Source organism: Dipodomys ordii, unplaced genomic scaffold (genome assembly GCF_000151885.1).
Source record: "Dipodomys ordii isolate 6190 unplaced genomic scaffold, Dord_2.0 Scaffold41, whole genome shotgun sequence".
Taxonomy (NCBI): Eukaryota; Metazoa; Chordata; class Mammalia; order Rodentia; family Heteromyidae; genus Dipodomys; species Dipodomys ordii.
In genome coordinates this window covers 9,785,385-9,808,189 of record NW_012267257.1, presented here as the reverse complement: position 1 = coordinate 9,808,189, position 22,805 = coordinate 9,785,385, and the positions used below count along the sequence as shown (strand labels likewise).

Sequence of the window (22,805 nt, the reverse complement as noted above, 5' to 3'; positions counted from 1 at the left end):
TTACAGTTTTGTAAGAGTATTTAAAAGAAAACCTTTTGAGACTATAGGCGAGTTAGACTCACATGACCCTCTTGTAGTTCTGCCCAGCCACTTTCCTTCAGGGTTGTCTGTGATGCGGATTATTTCAATTTCCTCTCCTTGCTTGAAGCTTAGTTCATTCTTCCCCCCTTTGACATCACAGCAGGCCCTTGCTTGATGGATGACTTGAACAGGGCCTGTTAGCTACAATGAGAAAATGAAAGCAAAAATGAAACAAAACAGAAAAACAAAAACAGGCTTACTTATCATTCCGGAAACCATTAAGGAGTGCAATTTTGAAAGATAGACTCACAACTTGATAGCTTGTTTATATCTAACATGTAAAGGTTTCAGCTAGGAATTGGGAATGTCATTCCTAGTGAATGTTTTTATAGAGAGAGTTAAGAGAAAACCAGAGAGTCCAAACAGAACCAGGACAGAATAGGTTCTCTGCATTCAGGAAAGAATAGCACAACTTTGCGTGAGAACTGCAAAGGCAGCCTATACTGTTTATGTACAGTCCATGCTGAGTGCTATGTGTTGTACTGGGATATGTGGAGGTCTCATTGGTAGATGGAGATCCTCCTTTAAATTATATAGTCATAAATTCATTTTCCAACTCTTATCAAGGTAATACAGTTGGACAAGCTTCTAGAATTTTTTCTAGTGATTTGAGTTCTACACTTTTTTCTTAATAAAGATGTAATTTGAGTGAAAAAGTAAAATAATGTAAAACTTATTTCTCCCAAAGATGTGAAGAAGGACCTCACAATTCCTTGAAAATTATAAACAATTTCTCAAGAAGTATGTTATATAGAGTTTATTTAAATAATTAATTTTTTACTTAAAAATATAAACTTTGGTAGACCTGTATTGTGTGTTAGTAAAATATTTCACTATCCACACTGTAATTATACTTTTGCTTTTATATAGTGAGTTATTTCCAATATTTAATGAGAAGCTATAATAGGTACAATAATCCCTGTGCAATATTTTAATACAATAAAGAACTTTCTAGAAAGATAACCTGTTTCTTATTTTAAAGAACAGAATATGAGTCTCAGAAAAGTTAAATGATAACTGCAAGATTACATAACTACTACGAGGGGCTAGCATTTAATTTACATCTACCCAACTGATTCTTAGCTGGATATTTTTCTTGTAACTGCTTCTGAACTCCCACTTTTTTTTTTGTATCAGTGCATTGAGAAGACATAAACAAATCACATTCTTATCATTTCTATGGAAGAATATTTAAAGCAAACATGCTATGAATTCTTCTTAAAGTGAACTAGTTTTGTGATTTAGATAATCACCCTAAGTGTATCTGCGATGCTAGACACATATAAAATTGGAGATGTCATCCAAGATGGTAAAGGTAGGGAGTCTTCCCTGGGAGTAGAGACTTTAGCTGCAGTAATACTAGAAGTTGCACAGTTATGGAGATCAAGGAGGACAGAGTTCAGAAACTGAGATCCATAAAAGGAGCGCAAAGCAGCAGGTATTGGAAGTTAATAAAGGCAAGCATGAAGATCAGTTTCAGATACCAGCAACTGAAGTAACTCAAAGAAGTGTTACCCTGGATGGGTCTGGTTCTTCCAGGAGACACTGTGTCACTTACCTGACTAAATTATGTGCTATCAGGCCACCCATCCTCATGGGTAATTCTATACTCATGGCATAAATAGGCCACTAGGAAATGCATAACTAGGTGAACTAAGTTGAAGTTCAGTAATTGAATATTCATTCATTTAATCAACAAAAGTTCCTGGATACCCAGTAACTATATACCCTCAAAATATATTTTAGTTGGATTTTATTATATCTATATATTACATATATGTACACATACATATATATTTTAGTACAAGGATAAGGTAGCATATTGGACAAAGAAAGAACTGTCACAAAGATCGGTCCTGTTTCAAAAAGAATGGTTAACTATTTCTCTAAGTATGTATGTTTTTAAGAATGCTGCCATTTTTGTGTGAAAGTTACAAAAAGGTATTACTTCAAGGAAGCCTTACTTTAAATTTCTTCTTTAACTCTTGTTCTTTCTTTTCTTTTTCTTTCTGCTCCTTCTTCTCCAGTTCTAATCTTTTCTTTTCTTCCTTCTCTCGTTTCTTCTCCCGTTCTTTGGAAGCTTCTCTGTGAACATAAATTGTCAGGAGTCTGTATGTGCAAGTGTGGATGAATGGATCAGGTTTCACTATTTTATCCTCCAGAAAAGGGGACCTTGCAGTGTAGGTGAAGGTGGGCTTTTAAAATCCTAGGTATGTGAGATTATTTTTAAAGGTAATAGAAGGCAACAGTTGAGGATGCCTTCTAGGGACACCCCCAAGAATATCCCCCTTTCAACTTGTGCCAATAAGTGGAAGTCACTGTGTAGAAAGGGTCCATCCTTGCTGCATGCCGGTGTGAATAGGATTATGTATATCTCTCTTACATGGGCACACATGAGCATACATTCACAGGCATTCATGCAAACTTTGATTTCAAACCTTTAGCTAGAATTGGTTGAATAAGAATGAAGTAGAGGGGCTGGGAAGGTGGCTCAGTGGTAGAGCGCTTGCCTTGCATGCATGAGGCCTTGGGTTCGATTCTTCAGCACCACATAAGCAAGAAAAAAAAAGCCAGAAGTGATGCGGTGGCTCAAGTGGTAGAGCGCTAGCCTTGAGCTGAAGAGCTAGCGCCCAGGCCCAGAGTTCAGGCCCACAACCCCCCCTCCCCAAAAAAAGAATGAAGTAGAAAGCCGGGTGCCCATGGCTCATGCCTGTAATCCTAGCTTCCCAGAAGGCTAAGATCTGAGGATTGAGGTTCAAAGCCAGCCCGGGCAGGGAAGTCCGTGAGACTCTTAGCTCCAATAAACCACCAGAAAACTGGAAGTGGCACTGTAGCTCAAGTGGTAGAGCACTAGCCTTGAGTTGAAGAGCTGAGGGACACACCCAGGCCCAGAGTTCAGGCTCCATGACTGACAAAAAAAAAAAAGAATTAAGTAGAGAAAATGAAGATATCTAAGCTGAACATACAATTTAAAATATTCATTTCTACTTTTACCCCCTTTCTAAGGTATTTCTTAGTCCATCTAGAAACCTGTTTGGAGCCATTTTTTCCCATACATTGTTCAGGAAGCTGAAACTTGGCATCTGAGTGATGTGTTAAACTATATCTCATAGTGCCCTGTGCCCAGGGGAAGAACGTAATAAATTCATGTGCTCAGGGCATACTAAGAGCAAGAACTATTGATTTCCATGTCTGACTCCCTCTCTTGAGTGTTTCTACTAGTCTTCCTTCCTAGAATCCTCAAAGAAGTAAAACAACACAGGAGTCTCCTCTGTTTAGATAATGGGTTGTTACTACATGCCAATCATATGAACACAAGTTTTTCTTTCTAGTATTGTTTTAAGCCATCACTTCCTCTTACAAAATCTCATGTTCATCTTATAAGAAACATGTTCTGGTTAGAAAAATAGAATTCATACATGTCTTCATATGTTTCTCCTTCACTCTCTTGTTCCTGTCAAGAAAAACACGGAGACTAATTAGATTTGATTGTTCTGAAAGGTAACAAAGATACACATATTGAATTGATACGATATTTTGTTAATCCGTACTTGTGAACTTGTATAATTTGCATATACAAATATAATTTGTATAACTTGTGTATATATACACATGTTTGTCTCTTTTTTTTTTGTCTTGTGAGATAGACTAAGAAAGCAGGTACAAAAGACTGTGTCTTTCATGTCATGTCATTCAGATACAGCAAGACATGAGTTCAACACTGATTACTGAGTCAGTGTACTGACTGGTGTCTTATGTCTCAAGCAAGTTACATAAAATAAGATTGTAATTGGCAACACTGTCACCATTACATGTATAATTTTTTAGTTGTTTGGTTTGTATCCATAGGAAATAAGTCACAAATAATTGTTCAATTGGCCATATAAGAAGAGAAATTAAAAAAAATCTGACCTCTTCTAGGTTTCCAATACCTAAAGGATGAAAATAGAATAAAGTTAATATACTGCAATTAAGAAACACTTTAATGTATGATTATTAGATATGATATTATTTCAAACAGTTGAAAATCCAATGTTCTATAGTTGGTGGAGAGGTACAAAGTAGAATATGTGCCTTAGATCCTCATTGTGATTCTTTTGATACCTGTAACCTGGTACAAACCTTTTTATACATTTTTATAAAATAAAGCAAAAGCTCCAAAAAATTAACACACTTATTTTTACCCTATTTATAAGGCAAATTCATTGTTTCTATGAGCTTTCATGGAACAAAGTATTGCCAAAAAAATCAAAAGTAATACATACTTTTGACTTAAGTGTTCCTCTAGATTTGCTTTCATGTATGAGACAAATCTAATTACATTTTAAAATATTTTACTACTCAAGAGTTTATTGTAATACCAACTGTACTAGATATCAAGACATATTTTCTTTTTTTTAAATAAAATTATTGTCAAGGTGATGTACAGCCGGGTTACAATTACCTAAGTAAGGTGATGATTACATTTTGTGTCTAACTTGTTACCCCTTCCCTCATTTTTCTCCTTTCTCTCTTCCCGATCCCCCCCCAAGTTATATAGATTATTTCCAACACATTGTTTTGTGAATATTGCTATTGCATAGGTTCCTCCTGTTCTTTGTCTCACCATTAAGACATATTTTCTTATTAAGAGCAATAATATCTTAAGAACAATTATAAAGTTTGTTTTCAACATAGTGTCTTGTACATCTCATTGTTGCAATGGGTCAACCTGTATCTTTATTTTCAGCATTGTGTTACTTCCCTTCCCCTCCCCAAATTAGAAAAATGGGAGGGGGGAGGGAAGGGATGGTAGAGGAAAAACAATGCTCGATAGGAAATGTACTCATTACCTTACTCATGTAACTGTAACCCCTCTGTACAGTATTTCTGCAATAAAAAAAAATTTTTAAAAAAGAACAATTATAAAGCTAGGTGCCAGTGGCTCACGCCTGTAATACTAGCTGCTCAGGAGGCCAAATCTGAGGATCATGGTTCAAAGCCAGCCCAAGCAAGAAAGTCCATGAGACTCTTGTCTCCAATAAACCAATAAAAAACCAGAAGTGGTGCTGTGGCTCAAGTGGTAGAGTGTGAGCCTTGAGCTGAAGAGCTAAGGGACGGTGCCCAGGTCCAGAGTTCAAGCCCCATGACTGACAAAACATAAATAAATAAATAACATTAAAAAAAGAACAATTATAATAAAAACGTACTATTGGTATAAGAATGACGACAGGAACAGACTAAGGACCTTAATAACACATCAAACAGACACATGCATATTCTATACACGCACATATAGAAACCATATGGTACTGAAAATTAGTGAAAAATAATGAACTATTGAGAGTATAGCAAAGAAAAACTTGGCTCCATATTCAAGGTAACAAATCTAGATTCCTATGATGTTGTTAAAAGGGACTGCAAAAAACTCAAAGGCCCAAATAGAAGTGATAAAATTCACAGGAAATAATATGAGGAAACACAAAATAGAGTAGCCAATAACATACTGTTCATGTAGATTATGTATATGTACGCTCATGATAGGCACAGTAAATACATGAGAATATTAACCCATGTTAAGGGAGAAAAAGTAAGGCAACAAGTCATGGAGATTCAAGAGAAAAAAAGAAGGGTCTATCATTAATGACACTATGAGAGTGATTGATTCAAAGTTGGATACCAGAGATTAAAAAAAAAGATTGTCCCTTACCATCAAAGTGCACGATGCCATCTTGATTTTCCTCATTTACAGGGCTTCTAAAATAAAAGAAGAAAAAGTGAAATTGAAACAAATAAAGGTTCACTGTAAAATGAAGAAGAGAAAATAAAACACATTATTGTTGGAACTCTCCTCCCTTCCCTTCCTCTCTCTCTCCCTCCCCTCTGATCTTTCTTTTTCCTCTTCAAACTCACTCTAAACTCCTTAATTCCAATTGGTCTTTTTTTTTTTTTTGGTCGGTCGTGGGACTTGAACTCTGGGCTTGGGCGCTGTCTCTGTGCTCTTCAGCTCAAGGCAAGTGCTCTACTGCTTGAGCCACAGGGCCACTTCCCATTTTCTAGTGGTTTATTGGAGATAAGAGTCTCAGGGACTTTCCTGCTCAGGCTGGCTTTGAACTGCAGTTCTCAGATCTCAGCTTCCTGAGTAGCTAGGATTACAGGCGTGAGCCACCAGCACCCGGCTTTCAATTGCTCTTAACAGCACAATCAATACTCTAACTCATAAATCCTTAATGATTTATGCAACCCTCTATTTTCCATCCTTATTTTTAGACTGATTGGCATTGTTGGAGAAAATTACTAATTTTTTTTAATTACTAATTTTTTAGTCCTCTGGACATTACAAATAATTGGTATCTTCAACTTTACCCTCCAGTCTTCTAATCAACCTTCTATCACATCATTCTTTTTGATACTTATTTAAAACCCTTACACTTTCCTAAATCTGTGATCTTTCCTTTTTCCCTATAGTCAGATGACTTGTTTATTATTTCACTGATAAAACAGCGATGATTGGATATGAATTCTCTTAAGAAAATACATCCCCATAACCTGCAAACTTGTTTTTAGTTATAGTACTCCTTACTGTCTCTCTTCCAAAGTTCTCCCCATCTGTGTTCTCAATTGCGCCTGAATTCTCAGCAATTGTGTTTCTTCAACTATACCTTTTCTTCCATGTGCTGACATTTATATTCTCCTTCCTTCTTGTCTTAGCTCTAAAGATAAAGTTATTCTCAGCTATTAACAATAGACATTTCTCTTTGTCTTTCTGCATCCTCTATGTTACAAGACAATAATCTCCTTTTCCACAATCAGGCTAAAAAACCTCTACTATACTCATCGACTCTCCTTGCTCTCCTTTCCCTCATTTCTTCTTTGGCCATAATCTGTCTGATATTGCCACTTCTAATTACTCTAAAAAAATCTTAATTATATTAATTATCTCCTAGATGCCTCTCAGTTCCTTTCATTTCATTGCTTTGGTAGCCCTTGTCAGTGTTGGTCATTTTGTCCTTCAACTTCTTTGGTTTGTTTTTTAAAAAAATTTCTTGTCCCACTTCTTGTCTCTCTGGCCACTGTCCCACAATTTCCTTTGTGGCTTATGGTGTGGTGTGGTATGAGTGTGTGTGTGTGTGTGTGTGTGTGTGTGTGTATCTTCTTTTTTTCGACTCAAGAACTGTTCTTGAATGGTTTCATACAGTCCGGCACCTTCATAGATTATCTTAATGTTGATTTCTGTTGAAATTTCTATCCCAGGCCTTTCTTCTGAATTTCAAATATATATATATATATGCATCGATATCTACATTTACATACATATATACATATATTTATTTGAATGTCCTTTAGCTAGTTCCATATCAACATCTCAGAAACTAAGTTCTTCCTTTTCCATGATGGCCTAAACCTGTTCTGCAAAGTACTTTTACAAAATTGATGAATGTACTTAAATTTTCAATATATAATTTATCTAAATTTGCAGATAAAACCATTGATTTGTGTTTAGTCTGAGCCATTTGTGTTGTCAAATCATTAATCAAAGATTCTTCTTGGAAATAATTCTTATTTAAATCAAATTATAAGATGTACAAGTAGAAAAAGTTATAGAGTGGAAACTTAAGTTCCTTTTTTTTTGCCAGTCCTGGGGCTTGAAAGAGCTTGGGCACTGTCCCTGAGCTTCTTTTGCTCAAGGCTAGCACTCTGTTATTTGATCCATAGTGCCACTTCCAGCTTTTTCTGTGTATGTGGTATTGAAGAATAGAACCTAGGGCTTCATGCATGCTAGGCCACTAAGCCATATTCCCAGCCTACAATGGAAACTTAAGTTCTTAAAGCAAATTAGGTCTTTGCATTACTAACTTCAACAAAATACGTGTTAGTTTAAAAGATGTAAATACTTTGGATATCAAGATTAACTGACAGTCTACTAACTGAAGTCTATTGTTGTTTTCATAGCATATATGTTTTATACAATTAGCACTTACTATTTACAGTTTTATTTCTCATTTTTCCTCTTTTTGGATCATCATCTCACCTATTAATATTGAGAGCACTCTCTGGTCTTCTGCTTCTGCAAGCTTAGCCTAGGCTTCCCTTCAGTGGACTAATTCACCCTTCTTGTCATGTAGCCTGCTGTAGCCCTCCTATTCCCCCAGCCTCTCCTAAACACTCTCCTCTGGGAAGTTATCCCCCATCCCTGTGGCTTCTGTGTGTCACACCATCATCCATGACAGCCATTACCCTGAACTACTTTATAATTACTCAGTAACAGCTTGCAGGTCCCTTGTCTAATAACCAGACTACAAAACTCTCAGGAAAGAGATTGTCCCTTTCTTATTACGACTGTCATTTTTACACAACGACTGGAATAATTTCTCTCATAATAGGTCTTTGATGTTTTCTTTTATTTATTAAGTATATATAAACAGCATACTTCCACAGCTACATACAGTGCTGTAAGCAAGCTTATCCTCTCTATTGAATTCCCTTAACCTTCTTTCCCTCCTACTCCCTTTTTCTCAAGTAGTACTTGGTGGAGTTCATCATGCTTCATTCCAAGTACAGTCTCCTTTCCACCCCTCTCTCCAGTGAATGACCTAGATAGCCCTACCTTTATACTCACGTCCCATCATTATTGCCATCTAAAATGATTATCATAAAAATTCTTTGATTTTTAAATGAGTGATATAACAGTAATGCCAAGAGACTTAACTAACTTTTATTACTGAAAAGTTATTTTCACTTGTGAAAAGGATTTGTTGTTGTTGTTGTTGCGAGGCTTGAAAACTCAGCCTGGGCGCTGTCCCTCAGTTCTTTCAGCTCAAGGCTAACGCTCTACCACTTGAGCCACAGATCCACTTCCGGTTTTCTGAGCTGTTTATTGGAGATAAGAGTCTCACGGATTTTCCTGCCCAGGCTGGCTTTGAACCACAACCTTCAGAGCTCAGCCTCCTGAGTAGCTAGGATTACAGGCATGAGCCACCGGCACCCGGCTGCGAAAAGGGTTTTAAATCTAAAATACCAGTGTAGTTCCTAAATACTTGGATGAATAAGACCTTTGTGAAATGAAGGATTTTGGCAGAACACACTCATCCATCGTGTATGCCCCTGTTCTTATGTAAAATATTTATTAACCTCAGGCAATGTTTGCTTGCACATGTTTATTCATAGACCCAACATTATCGCATAGAAATTTTAGTGCCATCTAATGTAGGTCTGAATTTATAATATGTATAGTATTAAAATATTCTCTAAATATGGAATGAGAATGGCAGTACAAATATGGCAGTGACAGTGGAGAATAAAGGAGAAAAATATGAAAAAGAGATCATTACAAATGTGCTGATTCAACCCAGATCCAATTGTCACCAGTTGTTCAAAGTACCCCAATGCACTGAGAAAAGCTGCAAAGAGAGATTAGGAAGAAACAATGGAACCAGTCACAACCAAGGACAGAAAACCGAGTGTGTGTTTAGAGGGAGGGGAGGGGAGCAAAGGAGAAGAAAAGGAAGCTTATCATTTGGGATAATAAGTTCTTTCAAGAAACCCTTTCCTGATGGCTCTCTGTTGTTCAACCACAACATATAGAATTAAAGAGGAAAAGTGGAGTTACTTTCGTATCATGATCATCATTTTTAGGAAGCTAGTAAGGTTCTATTTCCTGATAGTTAAAGATAGAAAACTGTTGATACTTATAATTTACTTTCTGTTCATGAAGTTAGCTTTTAATTGCTAGAATTTTTTCTTCTTTCTTTCTTCTTAAGAAAGAAAGAGGCATTTAAATGTAGTTCTATATTTGCCTTTATCAGGAATTAAAATTAAGAGGCCTCTCCCTTTTTATGCTTATCTTATGATTTATGGCAAAGATTTCCAAATAGGTAAGAATGGACAACTGATAAGAGCAATCTCAAGTTCTGGAAAATTGTTAGAATTTATAATTAATTAAAAGAATATAATGGTAAATCCTTACCCAAACAAATTTCTTAAAGTGTGCGAGACTTCAGGGGAACAACCATTCATCCTTTTCTAACTTAGTCACTTCCTATCATTTATTATTTCTTATTACCTCACTTTTCCTGTCTCATTACTATTATTAACCATGCAATTTGTTTTCTATCCTGAACACTCAACCACTGGTTAATTTTCATCCAAAGAATTCGTTATGCTGTTAAAAAATCACAATTTATTTTAAAAAAATGGTACCCAGAAATTATACTGGCAGATGCTGATTTGAATATTCCTCATGATAAAAACTGGCTTTTTGATCCTTAAGTTCTTAACATGTCTGAGTAAAAATAGCAGAAAATACAAAGACTTATCTTTTGACCACTAGGTGGGGAAGCAATACAATTTAAAAATACATTTAATATTGGCTTCAAAGACTGTTTTCGAAGTTATTTATGATATCTGATTCTTTCCTGCCTCCACTCTTCTATACTTTCAAACTGTCCTGACCTGAATGAGATTATTATAAATTCTTTGTGGGAACAGCTTCAGAAATAGGCAGATCAGGCAGCAGGTGATAAAGAGTTTCTGAATTTGTTGAAATTCTTCCCTGGAGCCCAGCTCAAGAGTCCATGCATGAATTGAATGCACCCTATGTAGAATTCTGAACCTTACCAATCATTTAGGTTTTGGAGAAACCAATCCCTTACAAGACTGTGTTTGGTCCTTGGTGCCAACAGTCCTTCCCTTTTTACCATTATTATTTTTTCATTTTTTTTACTATCAGCTTACAAATATGTTGATACTTTTGTTTTAAACTTTTAAAATAAGATTTTCTTGATCCCACTTCTCTTATCTGCCCCATGTTGTTGCTTTGCTTTTTTCCTTTGGAGAGTATCTAGCTGGGCACTGGTGGCTCATGCCTGTAATCTTAGTTATTTAGGAAACTGAAATCTGAGGGTTTAGCACCAGCTAGGGAAGGAAAGCCCATGGAACACTCATCTCCCATGACACAGAAGTAGAGCTGTGGCTTAAGTGGTACAGTGCCAACTTTGAGCTAAGGGACAGTGTCCAGGCCCTGAATTCAAGCCCCAATACTGGCACAAGACAAAACAACAACATCAAAGGGTGTCCATTTGAGCTCTTTCCAATTCCTCTCCTTCCATTCTTTTTTAAGGCTCTTTCTAGCAGGCCCATATGGTCTTTCTTCTGACAATTTCATACGCATTGACCATCACAGTCTTCTCTTGTTTGTTCTCAACAGTGTCTGACCACTAAGGTACAGGGCGTGACTCAAACTGTATTTATCGAGTAAATACTTTTTAAAAATTAGATCTTGACTTGAGAGTGGCCTCTGATTAGAGAGGGAAAAACATTTCTAGGCTGCCAAAAACCCTCTTGAAAAACCTCCATGTAGTCTTTGTAAAGGGCGATGATGAAAATAAATGTAGAACTGCCTGCATCTTCCACCTTTCTACCTGAAGGCCAACCTGTGAATTCCCCGTCACATTCATGCAACACAGAAGCTTTTGAACCTGAGTACTGAGACCCATTTTGCTTTCATTTCCTCTGTTTGTTTGTCTAATTTCTCTTCCTAGGGAAATTTTCTAACCTACATATTTCCTCATTGTGGAAATAACTTGAGCATATTGATAAAGAGCTTTGACACTTTCTTCTTTGGGAAAAAATGTTTATAGATATTCTTAGCATTCACACCTTCTCTTTTCTTCATTTTATAATTAACTTTCAAAATTTCTAGCTATAAATTATTTGAGCAATATAACACCCAAGACTTTTTTGCATGTTTATTTTTTTCCTAAGGAGATGTATTGTTTGAAACTGAAAAGTTTAGGCAAATCTAGTTATAACAGGAGTCCTTAATAAGTTGGAACAGGGATGGGATTAAGTTTATTGTTATTGGAGAATTTTGTTATTCTCTTATGAAAACTGTTTTATAAATAAGATTTTTTTTTGTCTCTAGCTGCCACTAAGCTCTTTCAACTTTGTCTACCTTGTAAGAATTCCTTGCAAAGCTGGAAAATTGTGTGTGCTGGTACTGGGGCTTGAACTCAGGGATGGGGCCTTGTCCCCGACCTGTTTTGCTCTAGGTTATCACTCTGTCATTGGAGCCCCAGCTCCACTTCTGGCTTTTTGGTGGTTAATTTGGGATAAAAGTCTCATAGACTTCCTGCATGGGCTGGCTTTGAGTAGTGATCCTCAGATCTCAGCCATCTGAGTAGCTAGGACTACAGGTGTGAGATACTGGCACTCAGCTGCATTTGATTTTCTTTTAGAATACTTTACTATTTAGGTTCACCAGTGATTTGTCTATAGGAATTTGGTTCCATAAAGTTCTATACATTAGTATCAAGTATTACCTAATTGATAAGAAAAAGCCTTGTTTTACTTAGAGTATATAAACAACATGGCTTGTGGTGAACACCTGCTTTGGTTCTGGGCCCCTGGTACTTTGCTAGCTGGTCTTCAGACGGTGCCTATGTGACCAGACTCCACTGTCAATTTTGGCACTGTCTCTAGACTTCCTTTAGAGGTAGTAGAAGACATGCACTTCATTCTCATAACTAAGTGAAGGCACACGCAGGGTGGACCCCCCACCCTTTTACCCTTCAGGCTTTTGGGAACACAGCATCCGAAGCCTGTGTATGGATATAGTTGCTGTTTGTACCTTCTTGTTACTTACAAAACCCAACCTCAGCCACTGGTGCTACTTGATACTGAGTCCTTTTAGTGAATGGGAAAATACATGGGTGGAGTGGAAAACTGAAACAGTGGGAATGGTGCCAAGTATTCACCCTTTCCACAATTTCTACAATCAAATAGTATGCCTTGTCAGTTTTCAGGATTCATGTTCAAGTCATTCATTAACATTTCTCACTAGAATTACTCTGTCTTCAGAAGCCTCACTGAAGCTAGTAGCTGGGACACGGTTACATAAGATTTATAAGTTCTAAGATGGAAATCTACTGGGGTAAATTTATCAGGGTAGAAAAAATTTAGGAAGACATGTCGAAAACAAGCTTTACAACGTTGGTGGGGGGGGCGGGAGGGGAAAGGATTGGGTGGGGGGGGTAGGGGGGAGGTAGGGAAGGGATGTGAAGGATAAACAAAGGAGGAGGCTGCAATGCTTGATAAGAAATGTACGCATTATCCTGCCCATGTAATTGTAACCCCTCTGTACAGTATGTTCACAAAAAAAATAAAATTAAATTAAAAAAAAAGAAAAAATTTAGGAAGAAAAAGTCCATGATGTTCTACATGTGAATGAAAATAGTATACATAAAAATTAGATACATATAATAACATATACTAATTAGTTATTTTCATTAAACTAATTCTTAACCTTACATGTTAGTAGTCAGATGTCCTCGATTCATATTTAATAGTGATACCTCATAAAGTGTATTAGTCTTTACATTAGCATTAATAAACTAAAATGCCTGGATGTACTGCTCATACAAATGTACAAGGCAGGTGGTGCGTAATATAGTAAGCACAAACCTTCTCTCAAACCTCCAATTACTAATTTTAACTCCCAACCCCTACCAGGAAAGCTTAATAAAGTGACAAATAGTAACGGCTACCCATGGCTAGTATGTTGTCAGCCTCTGATGTAAACTGCAATCATTCTATATTTAAAGAAGTCACCTGCTATTCTTATTAACCATTTCAATTAGATGGATTTCAATTTCTATTAGAAGAATAGTAAGTATCTTTATTGTTAATGTCATCTATCTAGTAGAAAGATTTAAAGGAAGGAAAATCAAGTTGTATTTTATCAGTTGTGATATCATTTAGTTGTGGTAAAGGGGAATTATGTAAAGCAATTTTCTGAAAGTGGAAGGGAAGACCTTGCATATCTTCCCATAACAATCTATGCCTACTTGGTACTGTGTGAATATTTCTTTTTGAGATTTCCTTCTATTTCAATCTTCTACTTGTTTTTGCCTGGCTTACTTGCTATTCTGGTAAATCACACATTTGCCGTGCATAACATCCCATAGAGTTCTGACATTTCTAAAAAACTTAAATACATAAAGGCTTGAATGAGGCTCTTCTTAGGCTTCTGACAGCTGGCAAAAAAAAATTCTGAAGGAATTTGCATTTCTTTTCAATGGAAGCAATTTAGTATAGTGTTTTTTCCCCCAGTTAGTTGAGATAAGGACTCCCTGTTGTAGCTCAGACTATGTGAAGGCTCTGTCTCCCAGGTGCTGGGATTACAGGTATCTATGGCCACTCCCATGAATATAGTGATGTGAAGTACATATTTATCTTGGTTTAAATTTCTACTGTCTACTACCATTTGGTCCTAAAGGTTACTTGGCCCTTCTAAAGTTCCATTTTGTGGTCTGTGAAATAAGTATACTATATCATTTGATATAGTATAATAGATATATAGATAATAGATGAGATCCACAAATGCCAGTACATTATAGGCAGTGAGTAGAAGATTGTGACAGTGGTGATGGTGATAACGATCATGGTAAGGTAAATGGTGATGATGATGATGGGAATTATATTGGTAATGATGGTGATGGTGATAGTGGAGATGATGGTGGTATTGCTAACCTCAAAAAAAGTCCAGAACTTAAAAGAAAAAGGTGGATATTTATTTCAAGTCCTAAAAAGGAAAAGCTCACTTCAAATGAATGCAGAGGAAGCTCAATATGTAATAGATTAACAAAGGTTGCTCAGATTTAAAAGGGAGGAGAGCGGTCCCCTCAGCCAATCCTTCTCCCTGCCAGATCCTTCCCAATGTCCCTAGAACTTAACCATGGAACTCTCAATACCCTGCATAGTCTGAAAATCTGTGGCATGACATGGGTAAAGAAATGGTAACATTATGTTTGGCTTACTTGGGGTCAAAGGAAGGCTTAATATTTCTGGGAGGTAGGGTTGGAAGTGGCGATTGTGTTGGGTGGGATGGTGGTAGTGGTGGCTGGCTCGCTGAGCAGGACGGTGGAGTCGGTGGCAGGGAAGTTGTGGAGTAAGGCGTCTGGCCTTTGCTGGTGCCTAAGAAGCAAAGCAAATACAATGAATTCAGACAAATCTCCAGAGTGAAAAAACCCACCATTCCAATTATGCAATCCTTACATATGAAAATGTCTGAAATGCATCCCAAGTTGGATGTATGCTTTTATGAGTCCAGTATTTTCAGTATCAGGGGAAAGGATACTTTAAATGTTCAATTTCATGAGATAGATAAATTATTACAGTTTATTTCCCACTATTAAAATAATTTCTCTTGGGCTGGGAAGGTGGCTCAGTGGTAAAGCGCTTGCCTTGCATGCCTGAGGCCCTGGGTTTGATTCCTCAGCACCACAAAAGAAAAAAGAAAAAAATCCGGAAGTGGCGCTGTGCCTCAGGTGGTGGAGCACTAGCCTTGAGCTGAAGAGCTGAGGGACAGCGCCCAGGCCCAGAGTTCAGGCCCCATGACCGAACCCAAAAAAAACAAAAAACAAACAAAAAACAAAAACCAAAAAAACTTTCTCTTATCTTTTTTTGATTTTGTAAACTTTGTTTTTAATATTATACATTTTGTGAACAAGCCTACATCAACTTTGTATCACCTTTTTCATGATTTTACAAATATAGTTTATTTTTAATCACTTTAGAAAAAGATATTAGTTTTTATCGTCTGCTTATAGATATTACACTTTTATTTCTATTTTCTTTTCTTTTCTTTTTTTTGGGGGGAGTGTTCGGTTGAGGGGTCTGAACTCTGGGCCTGGGCGCTGTCCCTCAGCTCTTCAGCTCAAGGTTAGCACTCTACCACTTGAGCCATAGCACCACTTCTGGCTTTTTTTCTTTTTGCTTATATGGTGCTGAGGAATCGAACCCAGGACCTCAGGCATGCAAGGCAAGCGCTCTACCACTGAGCCACCTTCCCAGCCCCTATTTCTATTTTCTTGAATCATAAATATGTTACATTTTGTTTTAGTCATGGGTCTTAATATTTCCTAATATTATGAGTAAGTCATATACTTTATTAAAAATTATAATATAGCTGGGCTCTGGTGGCTCTAACCTATAATCTTATCTACTCAGGAAGTTGAGATCTGAAGGTCATGATTTGAATCCAGCCCTGGCTAGAAAGTCCGTGAGATTTTCATTTGCAATTAACCACTAAAAGCTGGAAGTGGAGCTGAGACTCAAGTGGTAGAGCACTAGCCTTGAGCACAAAAGTTCAGGGGCTGCACCTAAGCTCTGAGATCAATCATTCAATCACCAGGATTGGTACACACACACACACACACATACACACACACACACACACACACACAATTATAATATAAATATTAATAGATACCTTTCAATAGGTAGGTTGTTGCTTTTTATTTTTCATTTTTGCTGGTATTGAAGGTTGTACTCAGTACCTCATACTTGTTCAATCGGTTTGCTTGCTTGTTCAACAGGCACGTTATCATCTGACCTACACCTCTTTCCCAATTTTTGATGGTTATTTTTTGGGATGAACTTTTCTGTCTGGGATGGCTTTAAGCTTCCATCCTCCTTGTCCTGAGTAGGTCTAATTATCGGCATGAATCAGAGGCCTCCAACTCGGTGCTTTTAAACATTTTGTTACAAATGCATGCTTCTGAGGAATAATTTTCTCAATATTAATAAATATCTTTCCAGGTAAAATTCAAGATAGTGTTTAGTAGATGAAGAATTATTTTTCATCAGAAACCATGATTAAACTGCTACATGTTCTCACTGGTTTGTGCAAACAAGGCAGACAATCTCAGAACAATGGATTGGAGCAAGGTCATTAGAAAGTGGGAAGGGAAGCCAGGTGTGGTGGCTCATGCCTACAATCCTAGCTATTCAGGAGGTTGAGAGCTGAGGATCGCAGTTCAAAGCCAGTCCAGTCAGGAAAGTCCATGAGACTCTTATCTCTGGAAGTGGCGCTGTGGCTCAAGTGGTAGAGTGCTAGTCTTGAGATAAAGAGCTGAGGGATAGCGCCCAGGCCCAGAGTTCAAGCCCCACGACCAACAAAAAGAAAAAAAAAAGAAAGTGGGAAATGAGTAGGTATGGAGAACAAGTTAGATAAGGGAATCCACTATTGTTAAAAATGAGCAATAAGCTCATTGGCTTACATACCACAGTAGAATAATTATTGGTTACAGCAATCTATGATGTATTTCCAGGGGTTTTTGTTTTTGTTTGTTTGGGGTTTTTTGGTTGTTTTTGTTTGGTATTCTGGGGCTTAACTTCTGGGCCCGGGTATGGGTATTGTCCTTGAGCTTTTTTGTGCTCGCGGCTAGTGTTCTACCTCTTGAAACACAGCTCCACTTCTAGCTTTTTGTGGTTAATTGGAGCTAAGAGTCCCACGGACTCTTCTGCCTGGGCTTGCTTTGAACTGCCATCCTCAGATCTTAACTTCCTGGGTAGCTAGGATTACAGGTGTGAGACACTGGCACCTGGTTATGATGTAGAAGAGATAATGCTCAAACACATATGAATGATTGATGCTTGAGAAGATAAATGTACTTACAACCCTGAGCTGATTGTTATTATACACTGTACGTATATATTCAATTACTATACTCTACCTGAAAGAAGTACAGATATTAGCTTTCAAGACAAAACAAAACAAAGCATTAAATACTTGTAAGCTGTCTTTTTTTGCTGTAATTAAAAATAAATTCTATCAGTAGACATGCTAGGTAAAATAGAATCATTTTAAGTGTTTGAGAGACAAGGTTAACAAGTCTTTGACAGATATCAACTGTACCTTTATCAGTTAGAACATGAGTTTTCTCATCCAATTTTAGTGTCTCTGTCAACACTGACATTATCATGTTATGAACTTTTGATCATATTATGGAAAATATTCTACCTTCTTGTTGTAAGTTAATTTCATTTATTATCAAAATATGCCTGCTCAGGAATTAGCACATTAGACAATGCCAGGTAACATTTAACAATAGCCAGATAACATTTAACACTAGTAAGAAGGAAGTATTCGACTTTCTCTATTGCAGATAATGACTTCCAGTATTTTATGTGTTTCTTTTGTTTTATTGTCATATTTCTCTCACCTGTATATAGCTCTGGCTTGATTAAAGATTTCAAAAAGGTAATTAATTTTCTATCTGGTAGACAAGGAATTTTGCTCTCTTCTTCCCTTTTCAATAAAGAAAGTCATAACTGTTTTTGACAAAAATCTGAATTCATTATTTATATGATGATGACTACAAATATTGAGCTTTGCTGAGTCAAACATTATACTATGATTACATTTCCTTTCTCATTTAATTTAATGTTTTTCTAGAGTTAATAACTGCCTCACTTGGTTATTTGCAAAGAGTCTTTTTTCAGATTCCCCCCCCCCCAGTTTCCAATGGTTTCTTATATTTCTTGTCACAGAAACAATATACTTGTCAGACAAGTTTAATTTGTAAGATACAAAAGAGTGCATCTTACATAATTATTTGCAATACTTGTGCTGCTTTGAAATTTTGCAATACAGTACCACTCCTGGGGTTTTTCTGCCACTGTCATGGCTCTGATATTCTAAGAGAACAAACTGTGATGGAAAGTACCAGAGTGTCAAAGGCTTAAATCCTAGTTTATTTACCTTCCAAGTGACATGGATCATCCACTTTCTGGTTCAATGTGTAAAGCAGAAATAATAATAGTTGTGTGAGACTTGTGAGACAACATATCTAAAACATCTGGAACAGTGCTTATTGCATGGTAAATTTCATGGCTTGTTTTTCATCCAATAGCTATTTCCAGAATACCACTCTACATTCAGCTGTGTGGTAGCACTAGAGCTAAATCAGACAAAATCTATGCTCTTAGGGATTTAAGGAGACAATAATTAAATGAACCAAATGCAAAGAAATTGTTATATCAACTGTGGTGGGAGTTGCTATGCATGGTGGAAAGACTAAGTACTGTAATTCTACTCGGCAGGCATTCTGCTCAACTCTGAACGCAGTCACTTCACTATAGTAGATTAACATAGATGTGGTAAGAATATTTTTTTCTTGTGGAAATTGGAAACACTGAAATAAGACCTTCATTCATTTTTTTATTGTGTGTTAGAGCTGAGAAGATAATGGAGAAAATGAGAACAATGCAGCTTGGATTTGTGTCATTTCTGCAGTCACTCTGAAGGGCATAATATGGAGGAAATATTTTTGGTAGTTAAAAATATTTGGTAGTTAGGAAAACTATCTAAGTAAAGAGCTAGCCATCAATAGAGGTGCAGTTAATGTCTTATGTTTATGACCTATCTGCTATGTTTTGCTGCTTCTCAGGGCAATGGAATGGAAATTATTGGACCTATTAAGAAACTTTCCTAATAGCTGAGTATAATTATGCTTCTTTTTGGCTTTGTACTTTTCCTCTTACTCGGATTTTATAAGGGAGTTTATAATAAGAAGGAACTGACTTTAGAGAATATAAATTTTACACATATAGGTGTCCTGGATAGTAAATATATTATGCTTCAGAACTGGGATGTGGAAACTAGATAGCAGGAATGTAGACCATCAGAAGCTAATAGACAACAGGCTGTCAAAGATAAGACCTGGAAAAAAATTTCCCCAAGTATTAGGAGGGGGGAATTTGAAATAAAATCATAAAAGGACTTAATAGGTATAAAAAGGAAAGGGTAAGTTTGGAATTGGTTAGTTTGAAGAATTAAAAATGCAAAATTTAAGAGATAGCACCTAAAATTCTGTGCTACTTTCTGATCTTGTTCCCAAGTCTTGGGAACAAGGATTTATCTTGGTAGACCATGGTCATTTAGAATGACAAGAGCATGCTGGGATATGAAACCCCCAATACAGCTGGCAGAGCTGATGTCCTAGTCAGCTCAGATGGCACAGCTCCAGTGGGCTCATCGGATGAGTTTGCAAGCCATTCCCCATGTTTATTCCGAGACAGAAGAAGGATCTGTGGTCTGAGCATTTTAACAGGAACCCAAGCCTTAAAGAAGAGATAATGTACATTTTCTAGTAAGTAAGTAGAAGCTTAGAGTAACTAATACCAAAAGTAAAAGCACTGACTGTTCATAGTGGTTACAGAACAAATGGGTTGAGAGGAAGGTAAGGATGTTGCAAAACTCTTTAGAACAATAGATTTCAACAGTTTAGAGTTAACAATCCCACTTCAACTTACCTTCCCCTTTATGTCTCAAGTCCTACTCAGGATGGCCTGGAAATGCTCAAGGCCAGGATGGGTTTGCCAGGAGGAAAAGAGTAGGAAGAGATTGCCTTGAGTCAGAGGTGATCCAGCGGTTATCTGGCCTTGCCCTTAAGGGTGGTTCCAGGTTCTCTGAGACACAGGATACCCAGGAAGGGAGGTAGAAGCTAGGGGTGAAATTTCATCAGGATCTAAAACTCTGTAAATAGAAAAAGGGAACTAAAGGAAAGGAAAGAAGACTTGGAAAGGAGGACTGTACTGGAATGTGTAGAAAAGATCCAAGGAGGGGAGTAATAGACTGATAGGGAAGGGAAATTGATTATCTCATTACTTTTGCATTTTATATCCTTTTGCCAACCAACATACCATTTCTGAATGCTCTGGCAATACTGTAGCAACACAAAGTGCTCTGAGGACTCAGGAACGCTAACCCAAGGGTTCTTTGGTTTGTCTTTTGACTAAAAAGGCACCTACATACATTCTTCATGCCTCCCAAAGTCTAAGATTTGCTTGAGGTCTAGTTTTCAATTTTTCTCTGAATCTATGGATTTCTTTACAAAACCAATGGCATTACACCATACTGTTCCCAAATGTCACAAAACTTGTTAGGCTGGAAATGATCACAATATGTGTAAATGTATCTGTAGGAAAAATCCTTGCTACGTTAAAAGAATTAACAAGATTAGGGAAATAATATCATTCAGGGAGATGGGACTAATTCTAGCACAGATAGTTTTTATCATAACATCATTAATGTACAATTTTCTAATTTATCATAATTTTGTATGTCTTTGGTCTTAATACTTAACATTAAAAAATAATAAAATATCACAATTCAATTTGCAGTTTTTACATGAGGTTGAGGAGCTTTTGTCCCATTTGTGTGAACATGTCATTTATAAAGAACATTAGAAGTGTAACAACTTATTAAGATGAGTAACTGGAGAAATGAATATTATCTCTTATGTGATTGGAATTTGATCTCAAAAGAAGAACTTATAAGACAGGAATATAAATCAATGTTTCTATGCATGTTAAAGTACCTTAAACATTTTCAGAGGAGCCTCAACAGTCTTCAAAGGTAAAGACTTGAAACTTTTGGGTCACAGACATAGAAGATGAAGTTTTACAAAAATTTTCTTTGCTTAATTTAGAGTCTTTAGTTTTTATCTTCAAAGGATTTGTAAGTCACAGAGGATGGGAAATTTTGAAAACCAACTTATCTAAAACAAAGTTTTGTAACAATATTAGTAAGAAAGCTTAAGTTTGGAAAGCAAGCTGCCAAGAAAATGTGGGTCAGTTTAGAAAAAAAATCTATCAAAAATGGAAAGAAAAGTAATAATGAAACACTACTGTTGCATAAATAATGAGAGCTGAAATTATGATGAAGGGGAAGAGGTAGAGATCAAAGCAAACTAATGATCAATGAAAGAAAAATAAGTCAAGAAAATCTTTGATCATACTTCTCATCGTAGACCTAACTGTCATAGCCATCACTAAATATCGCTTTTAATTCTTAAAAAATATTCTTACTCAATAACTTTGTTGGTTACTCAATTATGTGTTATCAAAAGAGGTAAGTTATCATTTTAGGCAATTTTGTTCATCTTGAATTCACAAAATAATATAAAATGCAAATAAACACATATAAAAGTCAAATTAGGCAATAATTTGATGAGAATGCTGACTTTTTAATATCTATCTATCTATCTATTTTTGTGCTAGTGCTGGGGCTTAAACTCAGAGCATGGGCTTTGTTCTTTTTATTTTATTGTAAAGCTGATATATAGAAGAGTTACAGTTATGTAAAGGTAATGAGTATATTTCTTTCCAAATAGTGTTAACCCTCTCTCATTTTTCTCCCCTTTTCTGACTCCCCTTCCCCTAAGCTGTAAAGTTCATTTCCAACATAGTGTCCAGTAGTATGGCCGTTCATTGGTTCACCCTTTGTCCCACTGTTTTGGTGATTTTCCTTCCCTTCTCCCCAAAGACAAAGGGTACCAAAATCAGAATAAGCCAGAGGAGAAAAAAAAACAAAAACAAAAGACTAAAGAAATAACTGAAAACAGTACACACACACACACCCCCTCTGTTTCCATATAATGGAGTTCATTTTGATTAGCATCATTTTATATGGTCATATATACATAGTTATTGGGTTACTGTGATCCTATGCTAGGACAATCCTACACATATTATTACAATAGTTTATCCTAGACTAATTATGACAAATGAGGGAAACCATGGAGCTTATATTTGTTTGGGTCTGGCTTACTTACTATGATTTTCCCATGTCTTTCCATTTCCTTAGGAATGGGGTGATGCCATTCTTTCTGGTGGAAGCACAGAATTCCATTGTGTATATATAGCACATTTTCTTGATCCATTCATCTACTGAGGGGCATCTGGGTTGATTCCCTATCTTAGCTACTGAGGGGCATCTGGGTTGATTCCATATCCTAGCTATTGTAAATAATACTGCAATGAACATAGTTGTGCTGGTAGCTTTAGTATGGCCTTGTTTGTGATCATTTGGGTAAATGCCCAAGAGTGGGATTACTCAGTCATAGGGGAGCTCTATGTTTAATTTTTTTTCTTTTTCTTTCTTTTTTTTGTTGGTTGTG

General features: G+C 36.6%; 1 protein-coding gene across 2 annotated transcripts in view; it reads right to left on the bottom strand.

Moving 5' to 3' along the window:
* Positions 1-22,805, bottom strand: part of Fyb (FYN binding protein) — an 85,686-nt gene that overhangs the window by 27,192 nt on the left and 35,689 nt on the right. For both annotated transcript variants that reach the window (XM_013018641.1, XM_013018642.1), the window contains exons 3-8: positions 14,877-15,033; positions 5,771-5,817; positions 3,994-4,013; positions 3,501-3,535; positions 2,046-2,166; positions 63-222 (exon numbers count right to left, since the gene is read on the bottom strand). In XM_013018641.1, coding sequence (XP_012874095.1) covers positions 63-222; positions 2,046-2,166; positions 3,501-3,535; positions 3,994-4,013; positions 5,771-5,817; positions 14,877-15,033 — 540 coding nt within the window. The remainder of the gene's footprint in view (positions 1-62; positions 223-2,045; positions 2,167-3,500; positions 3,536-3,993; positions 4,014-5,770; positions 5,818-14,876; positions 15,034-22,805) is intronic.